Source organism: Ambystoma mexicanum, chromosome 9 (genome assembly GCF_040938575.1).
Source record: "Ambystoma mexicanum isolate Mex_15411 chromosome 9, UKY_AmexF1_1, whole genome shotgun sequence".
Taxonomy (NCBI): Eukaryota; Metazoa; Chordata; class Amphibia; order Caudata; family Ambystomatidae; genus Ambystoma; species Ambystoma mexicanum.
Window position 1 is genome coordinate 959520061 of NC_090931.1, and position 22648 is coordinate 959542708.

At 46.8% G+C, this 22648-nt stretch overlaps 1 protein-coding gene across 1 annotated transcript in view; it reads right to left on the reverse strand.

Annotated features, from left to right (window-relative positions):
• Positions 1–3018: 3018 nt before the first annotated feature.
• Positions 3019–22648, reverse strand: part of CFAP210 (cilia and flagella associated protein 210) — a 478304-nt gene continuing 458674 nt past the window's right edge. Inside the window, exon 9 of the mRNA XM_069616166.1 lies at positions 3019–3716. Within this exon, the coding sequence (XP_069472267.1) occupies positions 3354–3716 (363 nt within the window). The 3' untranslated portion in view covers positions 3019–3353. The remainder of the gene's footprint in view (positions 3717–22648) is intronic.

Below are 22648 nucleotides of genomic sequence, written 5' to 3' on the forward strand. Positions count from 1 at the left end.
AAGAGGCTCAACACAGATCAGTATACTGATCATTGTTACCAATCTACTACCACGTCCCTGTGAGGGGACTGAAGTTGACCAACCTAAGTTGTATGTTAAGTATTTCACAGACAAAGGGCCTCATTACAGGGAAGGCGGTAGCCATGGCGCTGTTAGCGCCATGGCTACCCCCTTACCACTGTCGGAGGCTGGGTTCCCAGAATAGCACTTACTGGCCTACTCCGACCTTTGCGGGACCGGTAAGTCCCCATTCCGGGAACCATTCCCAATTTGAACCCCCATAGGGCTCAATGGGAATGGGGAAGGAGCAAATAACGGTACCGCAATTTGCGGTACCGTTATTTGCACTGAAGTCCCTCAGCGGGTCCCATCCATAACGTGTGGTCTGACCACACGTTAAGGACGGGACCCGCTGAGGGACCTCGTAGTAGGGCGGTGGGGATTACCGGCACCGGTGCCCTTACCGGTAATCCCCTACCGCCTTCCGTGTAATGACGCCCAAAGTGTTAATAAAGCAATTATCCAAACATTGGCAACCACATGAAAAGACATGGGGAAGTAGATTGTCCCTGGCATTGCTGGACACTAGTTAGGGAAAGAAAGCCACTTCCTCTAACAGTAAAGGGGCCAACGAGTAAGAAAACAATACTTTGATTGTTGAACTTTCACATTGGAGGTTCGTACATGAGAATTGAGGAAGGCTAGAGGTGAGCAGCAGAGGGACATTTATCACTTGTAGTGCGTTTTGTAGTATTGAGAGTGTGAGGGTCAGATTAGGTTTTGGACACAGGACGGTGAACTTTAGTTTGGGAATCCTGTCAATGACCGGTTCATTAGTTCGTTTTGTTGAGGAAGGGAAACCCCTCAGAGTTAGGGCTAGTGAGGCATTTTTTCAACCTGTTTTATTATTAGAATAAACGTTTATGGCAACAAATCCATCACCTGTGTCAGTCTCCTATTTCTGACGCCTCAGAGCACCCACTGAAGATGTGTAAAATGTGTGGAAATAGATAATTAATAATTAAGAGTAAACAAGATACGAAAAAGCAGAGTGTAAAACAGACTGAAAGGAAACTAGCATATTTTGGAACACGAACAAGAAACACAAATAATGAAGACTAGAGAGTACTAACATTTGGATCTGCAATTTAGCAGCACAAAATATAAATAAATATTGAAAGTCACTAATGTTGAACAATTACTGATGACCAAAGCAAGTGACAGATGAGATTTGTTTCTGAAAGGAGAGCTCTGAATAAAACGAAGCTTATAAGCACGGTCAGAGACAGAAAGTTGTACAAGAGGAACCACATCCAAGGAGGGCTTGAAAACAGAAGTTTAAGCTGGAAAAATAAGATTTCCGTTTTTTGGTGGTTTAAACAGAAAAAAACACTCCCCCTGAACTCCCCCATTCAGAACTCAATAGAAGACAGACTTTGAGAAAGACGCTAATGAAGGCAATCAGTAAAGGAAGAAGAGACTCAATCCGAGATTCTTCTGCATATATTTGTACATGAAAGCCAGACGATTAAACTAGTGAAAGGATAAAGAACAGAGCCTTGGGGAACACCATAAGAAAGCGATCTACGAGGAGAGAGTGAATCCAGGAGACCTGAAAGGATCAACTGTGTAAGTAATGAGAAAACCAAGATAGTGCAGTATCAAAAATACCAAGAAAAGAAAGAGAATACAAGAAAGTAGGGTGATCATCAGTATCAAAAGCAGTAGAAAGATTGAGCAGAACAAAAAGAGAAAAGTGTTTATGGTGATACGTATGCAAAATAAAATCAGATACAGAAAAAGAGCAGTTTTGGTAGAGAAGCCAGGCCTAAACCCAGGCTGGAAGGGAGACTGAAGATTATAAGAATTAAGATAGACGGATAGTTGAGATACAGACAATCTTTCAAGAATTTTAGACAAATAGGGAAGTAGAACAATTGGGGGAATGTTAGTGGGGTTAGAAGTATCCAGAGGTGGCCATTTGATCAGAGGGATAACTGTATCTAATTTAAGATGACTGGGAAAGTAGCCAGATTGTGAAGAATAATGAAATAAAATAACAATATGTTGTAGAATAGAGGAAAGACTGATTTAATCATAGAAGCTGGTATATGATCAGATGGAAGAGCAGCCAGATTAGTACTGTCAATTAATGAGGACATTTCAGATTTGGAGATCAAAACAAAAGATGTAAAGGAATGATTACACAGAATCGGGCAAAAGTACGGATTCACTCTCATTAGAAAAGGAATTTCTAATGCTCAGTTTTAGAAATAAAAAATGAAGAAAGATCTTCCTAATTCATTGAAGCAGTACAAGACGGACCCACAGAATGAGAATCCAAGAGTTTATTAAGTGTATTAGAAAGCTACCTAGGAGAATACGCTTGTGTAGAAATAAGAGAATTATATGTTTACTTTAACCTCACAAATAGCTATAAAAAGTTAATGATGAAGCTGAGAACAGATTCCAAAAAGATCAGAAGTTCTACACTTTATCCAGCAACGCACTGCTTGAATCAGATGAATGGTCAACTTTCTAAGAGAAATGTTAAACCAAGGTTGAGGCGGGTAATGTTTAGCGCAAAAGCAATTAACATGACGTAAAAAATCAAAATAAGAGGAAATAGCAGTTTGAGAATATCTGAAAGAGAGTAAATGTAATTTGATTTGAAAAGCGATCAACTGATAAATGGCAGAGATCACACCATTTCTCAGTAATACCTGACAAAACAGCTAATTTCCTGTGCATATAAGGGTAGCAGGGAAATTGTGTGATACCAGGAGATATGATGCTAATCTCAAATCATCAGTCAAAACTATTGGTGCATTTTCTTTTTTAGTCATAGCATTATTTTAACCACTATTTTGTACAAGCCATGTATGTACAAATGAATTTGCATTTGCATTGTAAGCCCGACTGACATTTGGAATTGTCAGGACCTTCTGGTGTTTGATACCGATAACATTCTTTTTGCAGTGAGTGCCCAATATACATTCAACAAATAAAACAGTGTCATAAGACCAATTACAACTTTATTGTTATGACAGCATTAAAATGCTCTTTCAATGTCCGGTTTCGAGAAGTGTTTTTAAAATAGTATTGTATACAGTTCTGACGAATTACTTATCAGATATGTGCCCTTCAATAATATCTTTTGTCATTTAGCATACTGGTTTACATTAAAATCAACAGAATTCGATTTTTAAAAAGCAGCCCCATGTCAGATTTGTAAAAGTCCCATTAGCAACAATGACATTGACTCGGGGCATTTAGATTGTTTGCAATCAGTGTGCATATGTTCTTTCTAGACATTACATTAAAAGATCCTTTGAATTCAGGTCTCTCTTTTTTCACCAGGTAAACCCCAATTTTTTCCTCGACCGATTGATGTCACACGGGTCATGGAGTTCTTTAATCTGTTGGGTTGAACCCTTCTGGAATGATGGTAACTCCACTCCGCTTCCATCTTTAACCATGTAACTTGGTCTGATGCCACCCCTTTCAGCACAGACCGGCCCACGTCCCCCTCCAAAGCCAGCCTGTGATGCTCTCTGAAGAGCATAAGGGTTTCCACCAGCCTTGATAACGGAGTCAATAACATGCTGTGCATACTCCTGGAAATTCTTCTCCTCCAAAGATAGGATGTCTTCACTCTGTTTTTCAAGTAGTAAACTCGCTTTTTTCTCATTCATAGATTTACACCTCCTCTCAGCCTAGACACAAAGCAAACAAAAACAGTTCAAAATTGTATTAAGGAAGTTAGAGAGAAGCACATGGGGATGCTACTGCTCAAACAAAATAGCATAATCCACCTATAGACAGACCACAGCTCTAGCTCACTGAGTGGGTGCAAAAGGACACCCTGGCTTAAAATCCCAACACAGCCTTCCTTGGTTCTCTACCATTGACATCCAAGTAAATCCTACAATAATGTTTGCAGTGTGGAAATATGTATCTCGATCGCTCTGTACAGCGCTACACTGCCCCTTGTATACAGGTGGATGCTCTATAAATATCCTAAATAACAAACATAAATAACATAAAGGTCTTTCTGAAAGCATGCATGTGACAAACCCATATTCTTGTTGGAAGACGTACAAGAGAGAGTAAAGGATTCTATGCGTTAGCCTCAAATTATAGCACAATTCGGCTCAGGGGTGTTAGTCATAAAGTGAACAATATACCTCCTTTGACTCTGTATTGGTTGCATGAACTGAGGGAAGACTATAATCTTCAGAGATGTGAGTTAGTAGCAGAAACCTCCAAACAACAATACTATGGAAACTACCCAAATAAAAGGAATGTCCAAGCCAGGTTCTAAAGATATATACATTTTACTCTAACGCACACAATAATCAAAAACACTAAAACCATCACACCTGCTAAGAAAATCTCGCTCTCTCGCTCTCTTGCTCTCTCTCATAGCAAGAAGACAGAAATTACCGGGTGGAAACCTAAACCTTTGAGAGACAAAATGGTAGTGGGGACCTGATTTATCTAAAGGACAGGGGTATCAATTTCGATCACAAATGACTTACAATAACACATTTACAGAGGGTGGAGGTATTCCTCACATGGCTGCCTGGACAATAGCACAAAGATGAGAACAAATGGTGAGCCAATTTATGAGGGTGTGAACGAAGTGGGAGATAAAACAAAACAATAAAATATAAGAAACAAGTGACGCACAAAGATAAAGTTAACCTAGTGCAGCAAGTGCTTGAAACTGAAGAGTATTACGGTACAAATATGACATGATAGTCTATTTTTATAGCGCATATACACAATGGCCCTCATTACGACCCTTGCGGAAATTGACTGACCGGACCGCAACAGCGTAAATAGCGTTTCCGCCATTGCACGAAGGAGCAAAGTGCGGCCAATCACGACCCATCGGGCACGAGCATTACGCCATGGCGGAATCCGAAAGGCTGCGATGGCGGAAATGACCCCAAAACGGCCCTTACCGCCGCCGTACGCTGCACCAGGTGCAATACCGCCACCCATCTTAGCGGTCACCGTAATGAGCGGTCACCGTAACGAGCGTGCACCGCAAATTACGGCCACCGTAAATATACGGAAACGGAAGTAAAAGCATGTGGCCGGAACGGGAAACAGCACGCCGCACAACTATAAAATCCGAATCCCAACACAACCATAAAAAATCCGACCCTGACACACATCCCAACCCGTTAGCAACCCCAGTTAAAAAAATAAATATGGGAAAGGTAGCCAAGAAAGCGTGTGACCGCAAGCGGCAGGTACACTTCTCCCGAGAGGAACTGACCGTGCTCACCGAGACCCTACAGGAAAATTCCGCCGTCGTCTTCTCAAGTCAAATGACCAGGACGGCCCTTGCCAACAAGAAGGCCATATGGGTCCTGGTGGCACAGCGCGTAAGTGCGGTGGGGACAACACCCCGCACGCCACAGCAATGTCGCAAGCGGTGGGACGACCTGCGGATCCGCGTACGCAGCATACTTTCTGCGAACAGGAACATCGCCACAGCTACCGGGGGGGGTTCAGAGTCGCCCATCAAGTTGACCCCCTGGGAGGAAATCTGCGCCTCCACCATAGGAATGGAGAGCATAGAGGGAGTCGGAGGGATGGAGAAAGGAGTGCCGACATCCGGAGAATCAGGTAGGTTGGCCAAGAGAAACAATGCGAAATCCACAAACCACGAACATGTGCAGTACCATGTGACCCCATAGTGCAATACATACTTAGCCCTGACAGCGCCCTCTAAAAGTCAGAATGAACAAACAAATCAATCAAGAAGCCATAAACAACCCCTACATGTGCAGCATGCACCCCCTAACTGCAGGCAGCCAAATGAATGCATCCTCAATCCACACGGAAATGAGACCACCTCCAAGGCCCAGTCCCAAATCAGCCTCATGTACCACCCCAATGCATTTGATACGTTGCCATTCCAAATCCGACAGACCCATAACTAACGCTCGCCCCTCTTTACTCCACCACAGGGTCCGATACCAACGACGAGCTGCAGGACACCCCTACCAGCACGCCTGCAAAGAGGGCCAGGACCAACGTCCCAAGAGCCTCCACCTCAGGTGCAAGGATCAAGACACGGCAGCAGCAGGAATCAAGTGGCAGCACACTGGAGGGGACTGCAACAGGCACCCCAGCAGCCAGCAAGTCCACAACCCCAGCACCACAGGTCCCCCCAAAGAACGTATCTGATGGCACCGCCTCTGGTGGTAGCAGCACCATAGGGGACACAGCTGTCATGCCAGCATGCTCCGACACGGAAAACAGTGCTGGCGACGTAGGTACCATCCATGACCTTTCCCAATCCCCCTGCATGTCCCATCCCCTACACCATGACGAAACCACGCAGGGGCACCCTGAAGACGACGACTGGCCAACCCCCACAAGTCCTGTGCCAAGGCAACATGTGTTGAGCAGCCCCCCTGTCACACCACCGCAAATGTCCATGGCCCAGCAGAGGCAACAGTCCCTCGACCTGCTGATCGAGCAACAGCAGGAAGCGTCCACGCTACTCAAGGACCATGCAAATGAATGCGGGGGTTCCAGGGCAGCCATGGAAACATCCACCGAGACACTCAGGGCACAAATAGAGAAAAGTAGTGAGAGCCTCAGGGGAGAAATGGAGAGAAGCACCGAGAGCCTGAGAGCACAAATGGAGAAAAGCACCGAGAGCCTGAGGGGGGAACTGCATGCGACGTCCAAAGACGTCTGTGCTGAACTTGCTGCTGTGCGCCGTGTGCTCTCGGAGCTCTCACAAACCCTCAGAGACATGCATGGACGCGAGCAGGCAGAGACCTCATCCGTGGCAAGTTCCGTCCAGGGCAGCCCCCAACGCAGATCTGGCAGGAACCTGCGCTCCACGGGCAGGGGTGCCCCTGATACCCGTAGAGGGGGCTTGCAATAGCGTCTACCCACGGACAGCATGCATATTTGGACACTGGTGTTGGGGGGGGAGGTAGTAGGGTGGAGGGGGTGTGTTGGGCTTCACTGGGTGGCGGGTCCATAGGGTGTATAAATCAAATCACATTAACAATACAGCACCTCATTATCATCCAATGACATGTGTGGACATTGATATTTGCGTACGAGTCCTTCATAGGCGTACAGTCCACAATGTGCCTGTACTACACACACACAGTGCCACAGGTCCCCTTTCCGTGTAATAGGCACCATGCGTGGTTGCTAGAAGCATGCATCTATGATGCTCTGTCGGATTGCACGTGCATCCTGTGCCTCATGGACTCCTTGAGGTGCCTCCACATCCCCACCCTCATCATCATCATCATCTTCAGGTGCATGCAGTACAGCGTCAGGGGGCATGGGCACATTCCTACGTATGCACATGTTGTGCAGCATGACACATGCCATGACCATCTTAGAAACCTTCTCATGGCTGTATATGAGTGCCCCGCCAGACCTGCTGAGGCTGCGGAAACGAGCCTTCAGTAGGCCGAATGCCTGTTCAATGACCACACGGGTACGTGAGTGGGCATGGTTGTAGTCCTCCTCATGCTCGTTCTGTGGGTTCCGGATTGGTGTAAGGAGCCATCTCTTCAGTGGATACCCGGCATCACCTGTATGAGACGAATAAAGGGTGTCAGTGGAATGATAGTGCTAAGTAGCCCCCCCCCCCCCCTGCAAGGTCATTGACGCATCAAATGGGCCACGATGTCATGCATGAAATGAGACTCACCGAGTAGCCAGGATCTGTGCCCTGCGTGTCGCTCCATGTAGCGTGGTATTCTTGTGTTCCTCAGGACCATAGAATCATGGATAGATCCTGGAAATCTGGCACAACAATGCGTAAATATCTTGTTGGAGTCACACACCATTTGCACATTGATTGAATGAAATTGTTTCCGGTTGCGGTACTGGACCTCCATGGCATGTGGGACAACCAATTCAACATGGGTGCAGTCGATGGCACCAATGCAACCCGGGATGCCGCCAAGTGCATGGAATCCCACTTTAGCGTTGGTAATCTCCTGGTACGTGCGTGGTAGTGTGATGTGGTCGTCGGCGTGCTTCAGGAGGGCATCGTGCACTTGGAAGAGTGTCCGTGAGAACAGTGGCTGTGAAATGCCATGCAACTGTCCCACTGTGTGCTGGTAGGTGCCTGTGGCCAGGAAGTGGAGTGCAGACACCACCTTCAGTAGGGGTGGGATGGCGGTTGGGCTATCTATCATGCTCACGAGGTCAGCATGTGTCATGTCCACAATGGCGATTATGGTGTCCCGGTCCAAACGGTAGAGGGTGTGGATCTGCTCAGCAGTGAGGTTGAACGGATCGGCTCGGAGGCGTGGGATTGCGGGCCGCCTGCGTGGTGGTGGTGGCAGTGCTTGTGGGCCTTGCTGACCCTGCCTTGCCCTCCTCCTCCTCCTCCGTCTCCCCTGTGCGCCCGGTTGTTGTACCTGTTGTTGTTCGTCGTCTTCTTGTAGTTGTAGCACTTGCAGTGCTATCTGGTACCCCAGGCCCAACATCGCTAGTCCTGCCGGTAGCATTTTGGAGTGGGAGTGGTTGTGGGAGGGGTTTGGGTCTGCAATATATGTGCTGTCGGCCTGTATGGCCTCCACCTGTGCTGATTGAATGAATCTGTGGCAGATGCAATCCCTTCTGGTCGAGCACGGCCCGCACGTAAGGCTGCATTTGGCCGCATGGCATCTTGGGATTGGAATCATGTATCAAATCCCGATGGCAGTGTGATGTACTTTGACTGATTTTCATGCTATGCTCCCATTGTTACACATGCTATGATTGCAGCCGCTTACATACCTGTGAAGAGTCAGTGGTATGTAGGGCTCGATCGATGGCCGACCCTCATGCAGCACAGTAACGTAATTCACCGACGGGCGTGGCGTGCCATTTGTGATTGCAGCCAGTTAGCATTATGACACACAGCCGCACTACATTGATGTAATTGTGAATGCAAGCGTTCACAGAAGCCTTTTCGACGTAATGTTGCAAGTGAGGAATTCGAAGGCCAGCATTTTTGGTTTTGAAGTAGCGGCGAGGATACGCCCACAGGTCTGGCTGGAAATGTAACGTTCTATTGTAGAATGTCCTTGGGACATGGCCCATAACGAGCAGGCAATGAATGATATGAATTGAATGGGATGCGCAATAGCGTAGTGGACGATAAGGCAGGACGTTCCCAAATCCATCTTGCTTCACAACACTACAGATCCGGCCAGGGGCACAGTGGTTTTTGCGGACTGCATTACGCACAGACGCGATGGAAGTTTCACATATTATGTGAGTGAATATTCATGCGTTTTCATTGCGGGATGAGGGAATGATGTGTGGATGCATGGACTGATGAATCCGTTCAGGGTCTGCCATGTACATGGGTTTCTTGGTTCACTCCCCTTCCCCTGCGTTATGTGATGCAAGGCTGCCATAGTGGGACATACGTCTCTCTGCCCTTGTCGGATCCTCCCTGTCTCGACGCGCCTTCATACACTTGTGTCTAGGCACGTTACTAATCCCATGTCATGGGTTCTATCTTGACGGACGCATGCACAGTAACCGACGTTGCCAATGGTGTATTTAGCTCGATTGGTTTCGTTGTGATTCGATACTGGATTAGGGGTGTGTATATTCCTTTGGAGTGGGCTAGCATGCATATGGGTGTGGATTTGGTGTGTTGAATGAAGATTGTAATGCATCATGAGTCCCGTAATGCAATCGGTTGATTTGTGTTTCTTTTGGGTGACAGGTATCTCCTGCCCTATTGCAGATGCCATCTCTACGCCACTCCTCCAGATGGTTTTTACTCTCGACTCCTGCAGCTTCGGGTGAATCAGTGGAGCACCATTTCGATCATATGGGACGATCGCCAATGGGCCACATGCCCTTACGCTGTACTGGTGGCTAGGTGCAACATTTCGGCCTTTCAGCTCGACTAGTGCCTGCCTCATGGGACGGACCTGCGGTTCTTGCCGCTTCCATGTTGCCTTTTGGAACGTTGATGTAAGCCCTGTGTGCCATGATGGTACAGGGCGTCACACAAGTGGAAGCCGGTCAATTATTGCAGATGCAGCCCTCGGTGATGATGGTTGTTTTGGTGGGATTTTGCAAATTGATGTGGGGCCTTTGTCATTTGGATGTGCATTTAAATTGTATTCCGATATTTGTCGTGTTGCGTTGTTCTTTGCAGGTGATGTGGCGATTTTCGCTTTGTGGCGGTATGTATTGCATGATGATCTGCTTTGTGTTCCGCCTTCTGAGTTGAGTTGTGTGGTACAGTACTGGCCGCGTTTGCCTACGTAGCACAGTATGGTCACGGATAGAGGCTGCCATTGTGTCTGTTTACATGATGTGCTGTTCAGGGGCGGGGGATTGGCTTTTGGCCGACTGGTGCCTGTCAGCCAGGTCGATTGGTGGAATGATGGGTTGTTCAGAATGTGGCTGGTCACAGGTGACTGTGTTTGCGTGCGTTTGTTGGAGGGGGACTGGGGTCATGTCCATTGGAATAGCTTCTGTATTGATGCCATCTGTGCCCTGCAGCTCCCATCGGCCCCTCTTGGGATGGGCCTGGCTGCTCAGTCACTCTGCCGACTTGTGTGGTACATGCTTCTGCTGATGGTTGGTTTGTTTACTGGCATGAGTACAGGGCTGGTGCAATCCCCCTCAGGATGCTGTTGTGGATGTTGCCTTGCGCTGGTGGCAAGCGATGGGGGACTACTGTTGTTTTGTGTCATGTGTTCTTGATTTTCATTTTGATGTGTTGTACCTTCACATGCCTGTGCTGCGTCAGTACGGCTATGGTGACATGCCGTACATGGATGCCCACTCACGGGGCGCTTTGAGCCCCTGCATGCTTTTCTACGTTGGCATGCATGGGTGAATAGTGGATTTCACTGGTTGCATAGTGTGTGTACATTGCGCCTGCCAGGAGTTGTGCAATGAGGCCAGGGAGACAGGCACTCAGTGGGCCATTTACGGTTGGTTCGCGTTGCCGTATTTCTCGCCATGGCGGAATGGTACTTTACGACGTGCTTGATGGCGTTCAGTACATGTCCGCTAGGGTCAGAATTCGCGTACCGTTGCGCCATGGCGGTGATTCCGGTTTTGCAAGGCGCGCGTGCGCGTACTTGGTGCAGTTAGCGTTGCCGTTCACTGCGGTGTCGCTAATGGCATCGTACTTTACGGTGACGGGTCATGATCGCAACGAGCGGTGTTCGATGGCGGTATTGCATTTCCGCCATCATTTTTCCATTTCCGCAAGGGTCGTAATGAGGCCCAATATGTTTCAAAGCGCTTCAAGGCAAGGGAAGAAACAAGGGAAAATACAATGACAATCTTACAGGCCATGAACAGTAAGGATGTGCAATTAGCTATTGTACTCGGCCTGACGACATTTCAGAAAGAGCAAGAGCTAAGACATAGATAAGGAAGGGAGGGGGAGTGTGGGAAGGAAATGGAAACAGACAGGCGACTACCGTTCTAGGCCTGATGACATTTCTGGTACAGCCGGAGAAAAACAGGTGAGGGAGAGGGGTGCAGAAAGGGAGGGGAGGAACAAAACAAGCCACTATCATCCTAGGCCTGACGACATTTCAGATAGTGCTGGAGGGGGGAGCGGGCGGGAGCGAAAAAAACAAGTAAGGGGAGGGGGGAGGAGACGGACGAGGTTGCTATCGAACTAGGTCCAGGGATAATTCTGACAAGACAAATATAACAAAAATTACATTATCAGATTATCAGGAGCGGAAAGTGGAGTGAAAGTGTTCTGCGGTACCTGCCGCAGTGTCTCTACTGTGTCTACCAGTCTACCTGTGGAGGCGTGTCTTCATCGAACCTGAGCTGCTGCCATTTCTGTCAAAACCTCCACTCTGCTGCGGAACGCGGAGCGGAAAGTAGAGTGAAAGTGTTCTGCAGTGTTCTCGGGGGTTGAGGGCGCTGGCGTGGGCTCTGGCCAGTGGTCATTTGCACTGTGTACCAACATCTTCCTCATTCACCCCTACGCAGCGTGGAAGGCTTGCCCAGCAGTTTTCTGCCCTAACAATCAATCCCGATGTACTCTTTGAAGCACCTTTGAAAACACATAACCCAAGTGACGAGGTTGAAGGCCGCCGGCTTAGAAGTCATCGTACGCCCTTGAACAGTACCTCAACGGTGGGAGTTTCTAAGCGGCAAACAGTAGCCCTTAAAACTTGTGGCGGGCTTGCGACATCTACTAGATATCAGATCGAGCTGAATCAGAGTCTGGTTAGCGCGTCCGCCCCCGCTCCTCGCCCTGCTGCTGAGGACCTGGTGGGTGACCAGGCTAGAAGTACAAAAATAAATCCCTGCAATCCCCCCGCCCGATAACAAAACATACCATCAACATGGATCCCTCTTGAATCTAGAGGAGCAGGTACATGATGTTTTGGCTCAAGACTGCCCCACGCAAGACGAAGATTACATGCAACGTGACTATGGCTCCCCTGAAGCTCGCTCCAGCGCCGCATGTTCGAAGGCGAAAGTGGTTACCCACGCTGATGAGGGTGTCGATCAAACTATCAACGAAGGGCCGCCTAATGACGATCACGTGCCCAGTGAAAAGATGAGAGAGTCCACAGTGGCTTCCTCGCCGCCAACTGAGAACACCATCCCCGCTGAAAGGAGGGCTATTGTTGCGGTTAATCAACCTCACCTACAGAACCAACCACACTCGAGTCAGGTGGTCCAAGCCGTAATCCATTTGGCTCCCGAAGATCCAGACACTAGTGAACATAGGACATCACCATCCCATGTTAACAGGACGTTGGATAACGGCGACGAGGCCCCACCAGAGGTGGATCTTGGCCCGCCCGAGTGTAGTGAACCCTAGGGGTGCGACACTTCACCAAATTCGGCTAAAATGATCCAAAGTTGTTGGCTGGGTTGGGCAGTGGGAACTCAGTCCAACTACTGAAATGTTACAGTGCAAAAAAGCAGCAAACTAAGGCCCTCGCCGTTAAAAAGCAAAAGGGCTGGGCCAGCCTCCTACCAACAGACAGGGACCCTGTAAAGGACCGGAGGCGGACTTGACCTTCACCATCAAGAAAAACCAGCCTCAAAAGAAAATCGGGGGTGACGCGATTGAAGGCCCTTCCTATCCCTATGCTGTCGAATGCATTGAAGACTTCTTTAAAAAACAGCATAAGAGAAAACTTGACTTATCCACCGAATTGTCTGATGCAGAAATCTTGGAGGCGTTGCAAGTTTCACCGTTTAATAAAGCACGTAAGCTAGATCACCTGGAGAAGATCAAGGCGATAGTTCCATTGCTCTTTTAGCCCGTTCCCCCTCCATTGACGTCCCTGGAGGTACCAATTCGATCTACCGTCGCCCCCCTAACTTCACGTGAAGTCACTGACGGACAACTCTCCGGCCATCATGAAGAAGGTCCTCTGACAAGTCCGCGGCTGGGTGACACAGTGCCTAATCCCTCTGGGCCTGTGGTTCCTTCACCAGTGATAAGTGGTACCCCTCGGAGAAGGACCCCAAATCAAAGGATGCCAAAAGAGTGGAAACTGTTCATCCATCTCCAGTTGAAGGAACTGCATCAATCCACACTTCACCCACCGGCCTCTCCCCACGCACAAATTTGTTTTTCCGATGGTGAAGTGCCAAAGGAAAAAGGCTTGGACAATTTGTTTTCTCAGCCTCCCTACTGTGCACCAAAGGAAAAAGATTCTGCGCAACCGATCCCTACTGTTGGTAGACAAAAACGTTGCGAGCCACCTACCCCGAACCTCAGCCCTACCCATCATCGAAGTTCCGTGACTAATAGTCCAATGAACAAATGCAGACTGAGTGATATACCTGGCACATTTTCTAGAGACACTCCAACAAAGAAACAGGGCCTTTTGACAATTATGTCAACAGTGACCATAGCTCTGGCCCCCTTCAGTAAACTGTATGAGGCGTTGAATGATTCATTGAAAGATCAAATGACCATCATAGTGATGATGCACTCGAAGCTCATCTTTCTCGAGGGATACATTATGGCCATGGAGCAAAGAGTGGTAGACCATCAGGTGCAACAAGACAAAAAGCTCCAGTATTTGCAGCAGGACCAGAACTCTAAAAATGTTGGCAAACTGTAACAAGTCTAAAAGGGTCGACTGTGAAACACAGATCTCGGCGAAGTGCTTGGAATCAAGGTCGCCTCTACTCCACCAGGGTTCACCGATCAGCCCAATTCAACGAAATCAGACCCTGGGTGCTCCATCAGCGAACGCACCTTCATCCACCTCAGCCTCTAAAGCACAAAGGGCACAGAGTGCCCAGCTAGTTACTGAAAAGCAGAATACGACCATAGCAACCTTCATCCATATATGCGAGGATGTCTTACCTCTGGACCCCAAGGTCCGACCTAAAGCCACTGTGGATCTAACCGTGGGTTTTCCAATTTTTGAAAACAAAAAAACAAAGGCACAAAGTGGCGGTCGTGACAAGAGTCAAGTATTACTATCCTTAGCTACAAAAAGAACATCAGAAGTAGATGGAGTTAAGCAGTCTAAACAGAGTTCAAGATCGGATAGGCAAATCCAGTGCAAGCATCCCGAGCCTGGTGCAAAAACCAAAATCAAATGGAGAAGTGGTGGATTTGGTAAAGTCACCAATCACCGTCAAGGAATTTTTGGCTGACCAAGCACTCATGGATCTATCAACACACATGGACCCTGACCAAGACCCCCATGTCTTGGCCGTGTTTTCCCCGACGATGCGAGCTACAAATGGCCAGGTTGTGGCTCCAACAGCTCTTAACCGAACGATCGGAAAAGACCAAAATACGACCACAGTTCTATGTCACCAACAGGACAGCGCAAAACCTCGGCCAGTCCGGCTATCAAGACACCAACTCCAGATACGAGACACCCAAAAAAGGACCAGAGACATGTGACATACGAGCAAGACGACGATCGCAGCCGTAAGATCTCTAGGATTCATGATGAGGACTGTGACGGGCCTAAAGCCCATCGAGAAATGAAAAATAATCACAGGCCTCCAGTAATCACAAGACTTTATAAGTTAGAACAGATTTTGACTGCGAAAGAGGACTTTGTACTGAACAGAAGAACAGTTCTATACCTTTTTTCGACTATAAGCAATTTGAAAGCTTTACAAACTGACTATTTCACCTTGATAGAACCCTATCACAGAGAACGGATGACCAAAGCTTGCTTGCACATTAGAGCAAATGCGGTTCAGACCCTCTCACCAGAAGTTTGTTTGTTTGTTTATTTATTTGTATAGCGCTCCAAACCCAGAGGTAGAAGGGCGCTTAAGAAGACGGTTACATAAATGTGAAGTATCTTTGTGTTACATACTTAATACATACATCCATACTTATGATACATACATATATTGTATAAGGAATATAATTTACAATTATATGTTTAAACAATATACAGTTGGCAATATACAATTTCAATATACAGTCATTTACAATACATGCAGCAGTTTACCGTGCGGGGGATGTGAGGTCAGGAGTCAGTGGTGCTATCCTTTGTTCATGAGCCAGCTGATAACCTGCTTCCTAAAGATCTGGAAGGACTCGCTAGTTTTGATGTTGAGCGGTAGGGTGTTCCAAAGTTGGGAGGCGAGTACTGTGAAGCTGGTCTCTCCGACTCTTTTTAGGTGGAATCTGGGCACTGTCAAGCATAGAGTGTTGGAGGATCTGGTGGTTCTGGTGGCAGGTTTCATGGTGACTTCATTAGCTAGATATGGTGGTGCTAGGTGATTAAGGGACTTGTACATGAGGCAGATGGTTTTCAAGTCAATTTTCTGGCGTATGGAGAGCCATTTGCAGGATTTCCTAGCAGTGGAGATATGCTCTCACCTGGGAATGTTGAGGGCTGCGCGCAGAGCGTTACTTTGTAGTACCTGTAGTTTGTTAATTACAGATTGGTTAGCACCTAGGTACAGGCTGTTGCAGTAGTCCAGTTTGGATTGTATGAGGGCTCTGGCGAGAGTGAAGCAGCTATTGGGTGATAAGAAAGGTCTGCTGACCCTGATTAGCTTGCCGGTATAGGCTGAGGCTGAGGCGATCATATTGGTTTGTTTGGAGAGGTTAGTGTTGGCATCCAGGTAGAAGCCGAGGGTTTTCACGCTTTTGGCAATAGGGATGGTGTGACCATTGATCGTGATGTTATTGTAACTGGCACTAAGTTTAGTTAGGTTGCTGGGGGAGCCGACTATGAGGAGCTCAGTCTTCTCATCATTCAGGCAGAGGCCATGAGAGGCCATCCAAGCCTGAATGATGGAGAATATTTTGTTGATCCGGGTGACGTCTGCTTGGTAATTGCCTGTGATGGTGAGGAGGATCTGGGTGTCATCTGCGTAATTCGTGTAGGTGACACCCAGATGGTCCAGTTGGTCAAATAGAGGCTTTGTAAATATGTTGTACAAAGTGGGGGATACACAGGAGCCCTGTGGGACCCCGCATGAGATGGGGATGGGTTCTGCTGCAGCAGTTGTAGAGAAGACCCGCATGGTTCTATTAGCCAGGAAGGATTGAATCCAGATGATGGCAGAAGAGGAGAAGTGAGCTGCGGTGGCTAGGTGACTACAGAGGATTTTGTGGCTGACCAAATCAAAGGCCGCTGAGAGGTCTAGGAGGAGTAGAATTGCGACATTGCCTTTGTCTTTAATTTCATCAATCTGGCTTTTGAGATCAACAAGGGCAGTTTCTGTTCCGTGTTGAGGTCTGAAGCCAGATTGACATATTCCTAGCAGTTGGTTGGCTTCCAGGTATTCCTGAATTTGGATGCAGGCGACTCTGTCCAGGATTTTTAGTAGGAATGGGACTGTGATGATAGGCCTGTAGTTGGTGGGAATGGCTGGATCTAGGGATTGTTTTTTCAGGAGTGGGAGAACCCATGCTTGTTTAAGGTTACTGGGGACTGAGTTATTGATGAAGGATAGGTTAATAAGTTTGGTGATGAAGGGGGAAAGCTCTCTAGCTGCGTCTTTTATAATCTGGGCGGGACAGCTGTCCCCTTTGCAGTTCGATTGTTTTAAGGAGTTGATGATTTTTTGAACTTCAGCTGTGGTAACTTTCTTAAATGTGAAGCCCGATCTGGTGTTGGGCGTAGGTAGGCTAGGGTTAGTGACCTTGTTATTGGAGAGTTGTTGGCGTTTGTCCTCTATTTTAGTTTGGAGACATGTAATTTTGTTGTTGAGGGCGTTTTGGATTCTGGTGCACCAGGATTTGTCTTTCAAACAGGTGTCTGGAGGTGAAATAGGGTTTTCTAGTTCTTTTAGAATTTTAAATAATTCTTTAGTGGAGGACCCTGCCTGAACAAGCCAGGTGTTGTATACATCTTTTTTGGTGTGAATTATCTCACTTTTGTATAGAGAGGATATGTTTGTGAGGTTAGATTTGTTTTCCACAGAAGGGTTGGTCTTCCATGTGAGTTGTGCCTTAGCTTTCTTTTTTCTGAGTAATTTGAGTTCAGGGGTGTACCACGAGTTCAGATGAGCTTTTGGTTTATCTTTACGTAGTTTCAGGGGGGCAATGGTGTCCATCGCCTTAGCCATGGAGTCATTGAAGGTGTCAATCAATAGGTTTAAGTCAGCGTTGGCTGGGAGAGCGTTGAGGGTGGGTAGGACCAGAGGTAGTAGGGCTTCGGCAGTAATGTTGCCTTTGTTTCTGGTGGGACAGGCTGGTGCCAGGGGGTATTTATTGGGTAGTACATGGTTAATGTTGACCTCAAGAGGGATCAGGTGATGATCTGTCCATGCCAGAGGTTGGGGGTCCTTACAGGTTGTATTGCAGTTGTAAGTTGCTACCCAGTCAAGGATTCTGCCCTTTTGGTGGGTGGGGAGTACATTGAGTTGTGTGAAGTCATGTTCTGTTAGGACATTGGCTAGGGATGCAGCATGTGCATCGTTCGGGTCCTGGTAACCGAGGTTTAAGTCCCCGAGGATCATAATTTGTGCTGAGTGTTTGGAATTTTCAGCAATGAGAGATGTGAGGTCTTCTTCAAAGACCCCAGGGGATCCTGGGGGTCTGTATATGAGGTGGAGGGTGATCGTGCTTGTGGGGGAGGTTTGCAATTTGGCAGTGAGTATCTCGCAGGCTGTGAGTGACACTGAACTGTACAAGTGTACAACTATCTGCTAAAAAAGGGTTGCAGGCTCACGGAAATCAAACAGCTTGAACAAAGCAAAATGACTCTCTCGACCACAAGGAAGATCGAGCACAGAAACCCCCGCTACATTTCTAGAACGGAAGAACTGTATGAAAATCTGAGAGGGGGTAGGTACTCCAGTCCATCCACGGAGCAGTCGACAGGCTCTTCTGACGGCAAGTCTTACGACCGGGCTCATTGCTACTACTCCGACGTCTATGCAAGGAGGTCTAGTCCGAGGTGCCAACGTATTGGCCCCTCAACTAGAACAGGGAACGAGTCGGACGGCATCTCCAAGGTTAAAGCGACTCCAAGCTCGCCGAGGTCCATGGCACTCAGGACGTATGTACATGGCACTGCCACTCAGCGGTCCGATCTAATGCCTAAAGAGAACTCCACGAATGAGCGTGAAGGCCTTTGGGCTTGGCTCCCAAAAGTCCTGGTACTGAAAACCAGGAAATAGCAACCACAGATGAAAATGCTGAAAACCACCGTTTAGGTTAGCCACTCCTCTGTGAAACCCTGCAGACTTCAACATTCTTTGTCTACAAGAGAAGTGGCTGGAAGATCTACCGGCGCTTGATGGCTACACAGTGATCATCTCCCCTGCCACCAAAGACACACAACATCCACTGAACTGATCACCAAAAGATCAGGGGCCGAAGAGCGTGGCGTGGCATGGATGGAAATGATGAATTTGCGAAACTTTTATAACACTGCCACAATCTCAGACAATGGGCCTCTCATCCCTACCTGGGAAAGAGATACTTCTTTTGCGACTTTGGATTACATCTTTGTCTCATACGCCATGTTAACCCTAATCTCGAACTTCTCAGTTCAAAGAACTGCAGCTAGTGATCATAATTTACTATCGGTGACCTGAAATGCTTGCCACACCCAGAATCCACCCTGGACTTTGAATGTTGAGTCGAATCAGCAACAAACTCGACTAAGACTTTTCAGCTTCGGACATACTTGCTACAACTAGAAAGTACAGTCAAAAAGTATCCCTACCCGATCAAGCAGGGCCGCTAGCCCCACTCAACTATCAACCTCTTTTGCTTAAATACAGAGTTGCCAATAGTTCAAGATCCACAGTTCCCCTCTAGCAAAACACGACTATTGCAAAGTGCTAGTGGATAAAAGACGTCATTTAAGAAAGGTCCAAAGAGTCTTAATGAAGCAAAACATGTGGGAAACAAGAGCGGCCCTAGCAGCAGAGACCAGAATCTACAAATCATGGCTTAGGAGTTATCGTGCTACGCTCTATCAGCAGGGCTCCGAAGTTATGCTCAAAACTTTGAGCAGTAAGAAACCAGAGTGTTCTGGTCTCTTATTCGATCGTCTACCAGCCAGACAAGTGAGGCGCTCACAAACTCTAAGTGAATCCAAATGGCTAACCTATTTACCGGCGCTCTTCAAACCTCTGGGTGTTCCTAACCAAAACGAAAATTAATACCATAAGATGGGAAGATCTAACCAATAAAGACGATATTTTAAGAACCACTAAGAAGCTGAAATCATCCAGAGCACCTGGTCCAGATGTTCTGATAAACCTAGACTTGAAACGTCATCCGGAGGAGTGGGCAAAGTTAATTAGCCAGATATTCACCCAATGTAAAGATACAAAATCAATCTCCACATCCTGCACTACAGCAGTGGTTGTACCTATTTTCAAGAAGGGCGTCAGAGAAGATCCAACCAACTATCGCCCGATAGCCCTCTTGGATATTATTGGAAAGATTTTTGCTAGCCTGCTATTGGAAAGATTTCAAGCTTGGGCTAAGTGTTCGCCCTGCACTGATCCCCTCCAAACAGGGTTCTTAAAAAACATCAACACCTCCGTTAATATAATGCTTCTCAACATCATCAAGAGAAAGATCAGGGATGGTGCGCCGAAAGTGTTCTTAGTCTTCATCGACCTCACTCAGGCTTTCGATCGGGTAGATCGAGACAAACTGTGGAAGAAACTTGTGGCGTGGAAGTGCCCTGCATCCATATTGGGTCCCCTTGTTGCTTTGCATTCAGACACAAAAATGAGAGTGAGACTCAATCAGCAAGGCCTTCTTTCAGCAGAAATTCCTTTGTATCTAGGAGTAAAGCAGGGCTGCCTGCTGGCTCCCGCCCTGTTTATCACCTTTTTAGGTGATTAAAAAAAAACAGCAACAACGGCTCGGGCATTTCCCCCAAAAATCGGGAATTCATCAGTTTCCAGACTACTGTATGCCGACGACCTTATTTTGTTGGACCAAACTCCGGTTGGACTTCAAAAATAACTCAACAGCTTGGTCCACTACATTGAGGAAAACAACCTAGAAATAAATAAAGGCAAGACAAAAATTCTGATTCTGGAGAAAGCACCAAAGAGAAGCTCGAAACACAGCTGGTTAATGGACGGGACCAAAATCGAACAAGTGGCCCTCTTTAAATACCTTGGTGTAACAATAGACTGCTCAACACTTGACGCCGGAATGCAAATAGCTCTTTGGAGCAAAACCTAACGGCACAAACTCGAGCAATAGACAGAAAATACAGCAGATTTTCATTGCTCCCTGCTCTCCAATTCTATAAATTTAAAGTGATTCCAGCCATCACCTATTGGATGGACGCAAGCCCGGCCATTCCTTCAACATTATGGCCATGATGAGAAGGCTTCCTTTGGCGATCTGTGCTCAATTTGCCAAAGTCCACTCCGATTTCAGTAATTCGTCAGGAATTAGGTCTGCTGTCTTTAGCCGCAATGGTAGAACACACAAGTATGCAATTGTACTGGAAGATCCTAATGTCAGACAGTCCACCAGTCTACAGACAGATTGCCGAGGAAATCACTAAAGGAACCTGTCGCATGCTAAACACCTGGGTGGAAAAGAAAAAATCTCTACTTGAATCGATAGCATGTACGGAGGAAATTTTGACTTCTAACCCGCTGAAAGTAAAACAGAAAATGGAAGATATCGACTGGACATTTACCCAAGAAAAATCAGCAAAAAGTAAGTCTATGGCCCATCTTCCTCCGACTTCACGAAAACGTAAAGATCTGTTGGAGTATATAAATAAATTTCCGGACAAAAATTTAAGAGGTACCTATATGAGAGCGCTGCTCAATATTCTCCTGACTCATGAAATCTTGGAGAGAAGATCTGAGTCAAACTCAAGCGAATGTAGACTGTGCCCAGAGAACCATCAACTTGAATCCATCAGACACCTGATGCTATCGTGCCAAGCAACTAGAGAAGTAAGGACAGCTTACCTTTGTTCTTCGTTTTCTTCTCACGATCTGCGTGAAGAAGAAATGTGGTGGGCCTGCCTCATCTCTGGAGTAAACACGAGATGGTCAATCACAGGGACCAAGATTTTAAACAAAGCCTTCAAGAAAATTGCATTAATGGAAAAACCAAATAGCAACTAATGGAATACGATTTTAACTGAACTTGAGGAACGATGATCCTCATCCTTGTAAAAGCTGATATGTGGCTAAACACAAGTATTAAAAAAGTGAAGTTTAAGTTGAGCTTTGAAGAGATCCACAGCCAGGCTGACTTTGATTCTGATGGTTTAAATGGAATGGGGTGAGCAGTAAGAAAGAGCGGAAGTGAGAGGAGGCACAGAGAGGCATTCGATAGCGAGTTTGATCGCAGAGGATGAGTGGAAGGAAAGATATGGTGAGTAGACAGTGATACAGTTAGACCGGTATTGAGAAGCAAGACCATTGTTCACTTTGTAGACTAGGAGAAGGAACTTAAAGGGAGCAATTGTGCATGGAGCTCCAACTAACGTGGTGTTGTTAGGTAGAAGTGGGGGAGGATCTATGCTGCTTTTAGAGAATGCAGGTAGTGACGATGAGGACTGTCTGGAGAGAGTAAGGTGTCTGGAGGTAGAAAGGGTTAGAGAGGCAGGCCAAAGAGTGTTTGAGCAGTAGTTGAGTGTGCTCAGTGTTAGGCAGAATCCTGTGCAGTTCCCTTGGGGAACACTGCAAAAAGATTAAGACTACAGGAGTAAGCAGTAAACCCAATTGGTAGCAGTCTGTACCACCCAGGTTTACCTGGTAGCTGTGGCTGAGCACTCCGACTTCTCTCAAGATGAGTAGGGCAGTATACAGAGGATACACAATAGGGCCAGAAACACAGTGGAGCAAACAAACACTGACCAGAGACTGTTATCAAAAGTATATAATTATTTATTTAAAACACACTTTAGGAAATACACTAAGCACTATAAATCAAAGCAAGTTCAAACACAATCAGAAAAAGTATGCACACCTCTCTTAATAATTATTAGACGAGTCTAGGTCAAAACACCACTATTTGTAAAACAGATGCGAGCACTTAACTTGGATGGCACTCCAATAATTAAGTTAGAGGGAGAGAAAAAGACAGGTCATGAAAATAAAACAGTTCCCAACACTTTTCTAAGACCAGAGCAAGCTAGTGAAGGTAGAGTCTACTGTAGAGCCAAAGTTCATAGGCCAGGGCCACTTTAAATGGAGCAAGGTGAAATGTGCCCAAGATCACACAGTTTAAAAATGC